Source organism: Salvelinus sp. IW2-2015, linkage group LG6.2 (genome assembly GCF_002910315.2).
Source record: "Salvelinus sp. IW2-2015 linkage group LG6.2, ASM291031v2, whole genome shotgun sequence".
NCBI classification, from domain to species: domain Eukaryota; kingdom Metazoa; phylum Chordata; class Actinopteri; order Salmoniformes; family Salmonidae; genus Salvelinus; species Salvelinus sp. IW2-2015.
In genome coordinates this window covers 467093-475644 of record NC_036846.1, presented here as the reverse complement: position 1 = coordinate 475644, position 8552 = coordinate 467093, and the positions used below count along the sequence as shown (strand labels likewise).

At 46.6% G+C, this 8552-nt stretch overlaps 1 protein-coding gene across 2 annotated transcripts in view; it reads right to left on the bottom strand.

The window, feature by feature from the left end:
• Nucleotides 1-3095: 3095 nt before the first annotated feature.
• Nucleotides 3096-8552, bottom strand: part of fgf18a (fibroblast growth factor 18a) — a 10314-nt gene continuing 4857 nt past the window's right edge. For both annotated transcript variants that reach the window (XM_023989754.2, XM_023989752.3), the window contains exons 2-5: nucleotides 7159-7198; nucleotides 6758-6938; nucleotides 5320-5426; nucleotides 3096-5035 (exon numbers count right to left, since the gene is read on the bottom strand). In XM_023989754.2, coding sequence (XP_023845522.1) covers nucleotides 4766-5035; nucleotides 5320-5426; nucleotides 6758-6938; nucleotides 7159-7188 — 588 coding nt within the window. In that variant the 5' untranslated portion in view covers nucleotides 7189-7198 and the 3' untranslated portion in view covers nucleotides 3096-4765. The remainder of the gene's footprint in view (nucleotides 5036-5319; nucleotides 5427-6757; nucleotides 6939-7158; nucleotides 7199-8552) is intronic.

Here is an 8552-nt window from a genome sequence, read left to right as displayed (position 1 = left end):
GGTAAGTATACTTGGGCATCATTAACGTGTCCGTTGTCGTCTAAGGTTTTGCCACCGGGTGGCGCTCTAACCCTACTGTATCACTGAGCCTGATATGGTGAAACACTAGTTCTACCCAAGTAGTTACACTGCTTATATCCCATTACAACTTGTTCTAATACACTACCCACTCGTGTGAATAGAATAACCAACCCTGTAGTAGCAGTATGTCGTTTTCCTTAGCGACAAGTATTTCGTTTTCCTTTTTAAAAGTACTAGAGATGGGAGTACAGCTTTCGTATGGAACCTAAAGTGGCTGTTGTTKTTTTTTTTTTTTTTTTWGTACCAAGTTGTACTGTAGTTTCAAATGCCAGAGTTAAACTCCAACCTGCAGAGCTTCCATGCATTGCAAATGGCACCATTCCCTATTGTCCCTGGTCAAAAGTAGTGCACTATATAAGGAATAGGGTTCCATTCATGACTGGGATAGCTGAGCCTCTTGGGTAGAGTTGGGGAGCAACTGTACTGTAGAAACAGGCTCCATACCAGTAGCCTTTATCCTTCACCAACAGATGGGTGGGTTAAACTTTTTATTTTAAGTTTGTTGGAGGGGGAAGAGTAGAGTGCCTGTGGTGTGGGTTGTGGTAGAGTACCCCGTATTGCACTGACTGTAAATAACTGGTGTCATATGGATGTGTGGGGTGGTGTAGAAATGTCTGTGTGTGACTGCACTTGTTTTCCTACATATCAGGAACCCAATATCCTAACGTTTCACCCGAATKTCCTGAAACGTTAACTTTTTGGAGAAGTCAGAACTTTTTGCAGGTCCTCAATTTTTTTWGAATGCTATTTATAAGCTTACGGGTTGGGTTTTGGGGTTAGGGAAAATACAATTTTTACACTCTTAACTCCTGATATTTCACAAAAACAAACCTSTGTGTGTGTGTGACTGTTTAGAGAGAGTGTGTGTGGAGTATATGGTGTGCGCTTACTCTGGGTCTGTCRGATTTTGGCCCATAATTCCTGGAGCTCTCAGGTCACAGTGCCGTTCTCACACATATTTGGCATTCTTTCCCCGAAATGATTACCATACACCTTCTACTCTGGGGTTGGCTCTGCAGAATATTTCCATCATTCTGAGTGGAACTGCAGCGATGTTCCAGATTCCCCCCTACAGTTCAGATTCCTCACTCTCATGCTCCTGCCTTCCTTGGAATCCTCGGGTACAGCCCTTTGTCCCCCCTGAGTCAGCTGTTTGTGTCTGCCGACGTGATTGGGTCATYCGGCAGCGACATCTCTATAAAGACCTCCCGGGAGGGATGGGGGAGTAGGTAGTGTGTAAGCGATGTGCTGCATCTCAATAGTCCAAGGTTGGTTGCTCCCTTCATGGGCTCAGATGTGAACGAACTGGACAGGTGTAAGTAACTGGCCAGTAGGCTTTGCTTAGTTTCACCTATCCTGTTTTTACAGTTCAGTGCAGATTTAGGAAAAGGAAGATTCTTTACAAAAGCAGGGATGGCCAAAAACCAGCTGGAAACTTAGTAAAACGGGGATCTCATGGCGAGAGACAAAATTTAAAGAGGTAATAGAAGACGGTGAGGCAGAGAACCATGGTGGACGCCCTAATCTCCCGAAGGGGCCAAGAGGATTTAATACAGTAAATCAAGATTACATTTATTGTGACGCAACCATGTTGAAGTCTCATGGTAGTGCCCTGATAGAATTGTGTGTTGGGATGGTGGTGGAGGGTTGTTTGTGTGGTGGGTTAGGCGGGATGAAGGGGGTTAGGTGTCGGCCTATGTCCGTGGGTTGAGAGCAAGAATAAGAAAAATGATACTACTGCTTTGCAGAAGCCTACTGTTATTTTCCACAGTAATTTCAGATCAGTGGGCAGGAATATAAGTAGAGTAAGAAATGAAGGTTTTGTTAAGCTAATAGGGCCCTACAAGACCCACATGTCAATATATTTCCAAAAAAGGAAACATGGCCACCCAAAGGAAACCTGGTGAGAAACCCCAAAATGGTAGATCAGCAGTGGCTGCACTCTCTTGTGGAAGACTTATGTTCCACATAGTTAAGTAAATATTGTAAATGTATGATGATGGTGAAGGGGTTGTTTACCTGTGTATCGGCGGAGGCTGCTGAGGGGAGRATGGCTCGTAATAATGGCTGGAACAGAGCGAATGGAAYGGCATCAAACACATGGAAACCATGTCACCTAAAACCCTCACAAACTTCTACAGCTGCACAATTGAGAGCATCCTGTCGGGCTGTATCACCACCTGGTATGGCAACTGCACCGCCCACAACCTCAGGGCTCACCAGGGGGTGGTGCGGTCTGCACAACGCATCACCGGGGGCAAACTACCTGCCCTCCAGGACACCTACAGCACCCGATGTCACAGGAAGACCAAAAAGATCAAGAACAACAACCACCCGAGCCACTGCCTGTTCACCCCGCTACCATCCAGAAGGTGATGTCAGTACAGGTGCATCAAAGCTGGGACCAAGAGATAGAAGCTGTTTTTCAATCTCAAGGCCATCAGACTGTTAAACAGCAATCACTAACTCAGAGAGTATGCTGCCTACATACAGACTTGATATCATTGGCCACTCTAACAAATGGATCACTAGTCACTTTATTAATTCCACTTTAATAATGATGTTTACATATCTTGCACTACTCATCCAAGATGTATACTGTATTTTTATACTATCTACTGCATCTTGTCTATGGCGGTAGGTCATGGCCCATCCATATATTTATATGTACATATTCTTATTCCATCCCTTTACTTAGATTTCTGTGTATTAGGTAGTAGTTGTGGAATTGTTAAATTACTTGTTAGATACTGCTGCAATGTCGGGAACTAGAAGCACAAGCATTTCGCCATACTTGCAATAACATCTGCTATCCATGTGCATGTGACCAATAAAATGTGATTTGATTTGTTTGATGTATTTAATACCATTCCGCTCCAGCCATTACCACGAGCCCGTCCTCCCCAATGAAGGTGCCACCAACCTCCTGTGCTGTGTATAGATGCTTTATGACACAGTAGACATGTTTCTGTAAGCAGGTTTACAGACTCGAGAAAGACTGCTGCACACAGAGCTGAAATAAATAAAAGAAATAATTTTATAATAATAATATCAACAATTATAGTAACAATCATAAAAAGATCGCTTATTTAGTTTTTTTTGTCATCTTTATATAACTTTTAATAAATTGTTCCCTTTATATTTTGTGTATAAGACTTTGGTGTTTCACTGAATGTCCTGGTAGCAGCATTCTGTATCCATGGTATCGCACAGGAGCGTCATCCCCTGGGTCGTTTCTATAGCAACGCATATATGAAGAGAAGGCACCCTTCCCCCACGCGCCCGTCATCACCCTCTGAGCCTATAAGAAGAGGGTATTCTGTCCTGGCAGTGGGAATTGGGGAGGTGTCATGGTGCTGGTCTCCAGTTGTCTTTGGTGGTCATTAGATTTGGTTTGTTTTTGGTTCAGCTTGGTTTGTACATTCCAGTTCTTAAAGCTTCCGTCACTTCAGTGAGTTGCTGGGGGAGGTTGCCTAGGGATAATTTAGGCCTCTAGTCCCTTTCCAGATTCCCCCCAAATGTTCTTTGGTGCCCTTACACTCACATACTGTACATACATTCACATTCATTCACCCCAAGTCTGACAGATTCTTCTCACTAAGGCGGGGGTGAGACAGAGAGAAGTGCGTCAAAGCAGTCTGTCCATTTTTCCACAGTGCCATTCTGTCTAGTCCCTGACTGTGGCTTGATCCCCACTCCACTGACTTCCTGTGTTCCTCGTGTTGTTTGTCCACCTGTTGCTCCACAGTTTCTCGCATGACGCCACTGTCTCATAGACTTTCAGTCTGTCCATCTGTCTGTCTCTCCTGTCTCTGTCTTTTGGTCCATTAGTGGGTATCATCCAGTGAGTCCTGGACAGCGTCAGATAGTTGTACTGGTCCAAGCCTGTGAGTAAGGTTGGGGCTATCACAGTGTAGCTAGCTTAGCTACATTTTAGCCCTCAAAAGGAGTTTAAACCCGCAGTTTCGAGAACACACTGAACTCATTCTTGTTTAGCAGAGCAATAGTGTTTACCTTAAAGCATGGCTGCTTGATAAACCAGCAAAGTGGCCGGTTTTTGTTTGTCCGTTCTAAACTAGAGATGAACTGGCCAGTGACAGTGCAATAGCACCATTACGTTCAAGCTTGGAGGTTGGAGGGGAAACAAGGCCTACACAAGTTGGAAAGCCTGGTCATCAGTTTAGCTAGCTTTCAGGGGCCTTGTCATAGTTTCTGGGCCTGGCAGGGGAGTGGGCCAGGTTGATGGGCTAGTTGTGATAGCAGGGTTATGAGCTAGTGGCCTTCAGTCAATGGACAGAGATCGTGGAGCCTGGGGCAGTGACGGCTTAGCAGGGTCAAGGGTCACGTTAGTGGATGTACTGTGGCACTAGCACATTTAGTAAAACTACCAATCAGGGTCCAGAGGAGGGTACATGTTATCCCAGTAGCAGGAAGCGTTAGGTGGGGTCAGGAGTCTGGGTGTATCTCTGGCCCACTATCGATCAGCTTCAGGTTAGCCAATTAGCATGTATTAAAGTCCAGAGGAAGGGTCAATGTTATCCCGTCAGCGATTAGCTTCAGGTTAGCTAATTRGCATGTATTAAAGTCCAGAGGAAGGGTCAATGTTATCCCGTTAGCGATTACTGAATAAGCAGGTACAGGTGGCAATGGGCAGCAGATGGAGGGTAGCCATTTGCGTTAGCTGCTAGCGGGGCCCGGTGGCACGGACCCTCTTGCTCCTCTTGTTGACCGTTGTGAAGCGGAAGGGCGTGGTTTCAGGGTACTCCCCGGGCGGGAAGCGCTTCATGAAGTGGACGTCCTGCTGGTTGGGCAGCGTGTGGGGGCCGCGGCGAGGTCGCCCCCGCTTGGTGAAGCCAACGTACCAGCCTGCGTAGCGGGATGACATCAATGCGGTGTAGTGGTTCTCTAGAACCTTCTCCACGAACACGCAGTCTTCACTTTTATTACTGGCCTTCTGAGAGAACAGAGACACGAATACACACACACACACACACACACACACACACACACACACACACACACCACACACACAACACACACACACACACAACAGAGAGAGCAGGAGAGAGAGACAGGAGAGAAGAGGCAGATCAGCAAACCATCAATCTGAACAAAAATCAAGAAATGCTCAGGAATGCTTCCAAACAGCACTTTTTTGGGGTATTTTGTTGTGATTCTTGCCATAAGCCTATGATGCTGTAATTGTTTGAGAACATGAGAAAACAGAAGAGGTCTCACCTTTCCCACCAGCTTGCCGCGGCGGTTCATGCACAGGTAGAAGTTGGTTTCTTTGCCACGGATTCTCACCTGGCTACCAAAGGTGTCGGCCTCCACTACAAGCTGGGCTTGTGAAGGACAGACAGAGGGACAGACAGACGTTAGAGCCACAGACAGGTAGAGCACCAAAAACAAAAGGGACAGAAAATAAGGGAAGAGGTGGAACGCAACTTGACAGAGCGACAGATTATAGCCTAGGTTGAACTGACAGATCAATCACAGGCAGATGGCAAAGCGAGGACAGGCAGACACTTGGGTGAGTAGATGGTTAGTTGTCAAAGAAGCCTGTTCAGAGACGGTCTTACAAGAGACTGGTCATCACAAATGGGGCTCATGAAAAAAGATACACGGAAGACATGAGGACAGCCGACACAGAGCGAGGCTACATAAGAAGAAGAAGTCTAGCAAACACTGCAGGGAGGATTGTTGTTTTAAGAGTGTGTGTGTGTGTGTGTGTGTTCATCATGCCATTGTGAAACTGATTGTGTATATTAAAGTACTGCTCCCCTTCTCTTGTAATAACACTGCCCTGACTCAATGTCTTTAGAGAGAGGGCTTGTGCTTGTTTTTTAAAAGAAATCCCTAAAATGGTTCCTACATGACCTTAGTAAACAAAGGGGTCACAAGAAATCAATACCCTTCTCTCTCCCTCTTCTTCCCTTAACTCTCCCCTCCTCTCTCTCCCCCCCCTCTACATGTTTGCACCTTCAACCCTCCTCTCTGCTCTCCCCCTCGCTCTCTGTTCTTTTTCCCCCTCTCACAATGCTTTACTGCCATTGCCTGATGGCGTTAACCACAGTCTTTCTTCTTTTGAGAACCATTTGTCAAGAACAGATCTGCTCCCGGAGCAGTAATAAGGCTGGCCTTGAAGTGGTATGTTTGTGAAGGGCATGGTTGTGAATGGGAGAGCTGGTAACATGAACCCCATTCGTCTACACAGAGGAACATGAACACCAGCGTTAACGTTGGGCTTTTTTTCTTCCTGCATTGATCCTCCGTGGTTTAAGAATGGGTTAGGCATAATTACAGACAAAGAGAGAAAGGGGAAGGGGGGAGGAGTGGGGGAGGGAGGTAGGGGAGGGGGAGGCAGCCTGCTGTTTTAAACCCAGAGAAGACAACGGGGAGGATGGAAAATCAATGGATAGATCGATGGAGGAGATGAGTTTCTAACACTGCCTAACACTCTACCTGGCAGGCTTCTCCCCCCTCTCTCCTGCTTTCTTTCTCTTTCACTCTCTCTCTCTTTCTCTGTGTGTCTCTCTGGTGAATCATTGAGTCAGCAGTTGGTCGATGCGGTCTTTGTGCTCCGGAGACAAGCTCCACTGCCCACTGCCAAGGCTGGGAGGATTGAGGCGTGTGTGTGTGCTTGTGTGCCTGTCTGTGTGTGTGTGTGTCTTACCATATTTGTCTCCGTCCTCTCCGCGGGCACTGATGCGTCTCCCCAGCACCTGGACGTGTTTGCCGCTAGTGCGGCTGTAGAGCTGGTAGACCCGGTGGTGCCGCCGGCTCATAGCGTCTCTCACCCGGGTCTGGTTCTCCACGTGCACGCTGAAGTTAACCCCATCCACGCCAAACACCTGCTGCACACACGGGACACACGGGTACCAATAAGCATACTGCTACTGCATGTTCTCTCCTATCCCCCACTCCCTCCATCCTTGGGGGAAGGATACGAGGACACGATGGACACGACGCAAAAATCTGAAGGTCCTAAATGCCTTTGCCAAGACGCGTTTATAGACATACACACGTATCCATACAAACATGGACTCACACACACGCGCATATCTAGCWTCTCACCTGCAATGGATTGCACATCACCAGCAACATCTGGATACATCTGGAAAGAGAAAATAAGTTCAGCATATCTCCGATCCAATGATTCCTCTCCTACCATCCGTCTGATGCCTTCCACGACACTGAGACCTATCCTTGGGAAACCAGAGAGAGCTTCTGGCTGGACTGCGGGACTCCCGCTCCCTCAGATATTACATTTGTTTTTGCATTTGATCATTTAGCAGACCCTCTTATCCGGAGCAACTTACAGTAGTGAGTGCATACATTTTCATCTTTTTTGTTTTGTGCTACAAGAGACAGACAGTCGCTGGTTCCCAAACCTTGTCACCCTTATTCTGATGTCAGCAGCACCACCAGCCTTGACACTTGACCTAAGAAGAGGTGTCTATCAACAGACATTCTGTAGGTGTCTATCAACAGACATTCTGTAGGTGTCTATCAACAGACATTAGGGGAAGACCCACGTGGCATGTTCTTCTCCACAGCGCACACACACTCACGCACAAGTGATATTATGGCTACTTCCACAATGGCACAGTACAGTCATGTAGGGGTCAAGAGGTGGTTGAGTGGGAGAGGTGTCAGTCAGTCACGAGGGTTTCCCTGGCTGTGTTTCCTGGCTGTGTTCCCTGCTGCTCTGATGGAGCATCTGCTGGAGGAAAACATGGAGCTCTAGGGTGTTGTCCCGACTGACCCTGGATGTCTGTCTGTTTGCTGTCTCGCATGTCGCCATGCCAACTACACACCCCATCCTGTAACTAATCCCACCTACAGAATGTCTGTTGATAGACACCTACAGAATGTCGGTTGATAGACACCTACAGAATGTCTGTTGATAGACACCTACAGAATGTCTGTTGATAGACACCTACAGAATGTCTGTTGATAGACACTTACAGAATGTCTGTTGATGACACCTACAGAATGTCCTGTTGATAGACACCTACAGAATGTCTGTTGACAGACACCTACAGAATGTCTGTTGACAGACACCTACAGATGTCTGTTGACAGACGCTACAGAATGTCTGTTGACAGACACCTTACAGAATGTTGTTGACATGACACCTCCAGAAGGTCTGTTGATAGACACCTACAGAATGTCTGTTGACAGACACCTACAGAATGTCTGGTTTGATAGCACCTACAGAATGGTCTGTTGATAGACACCTACAGAATGTCTGTTACAGACACCTACAAAAGGTCTGTTGATAGACACCTACAGAATCTGTGATAGACACCTACAGAATGTCTGTTGACAGACACCACAGAATGTCTGTTGAATAGACACCTACAAAATGTCTGTTGATAGACACCTACAGAATGTCTGTTTGACAGACACCTACACAAATGTCTGTTATAGACACTAACAGAATGTCTGTTGACAGACACCTACAA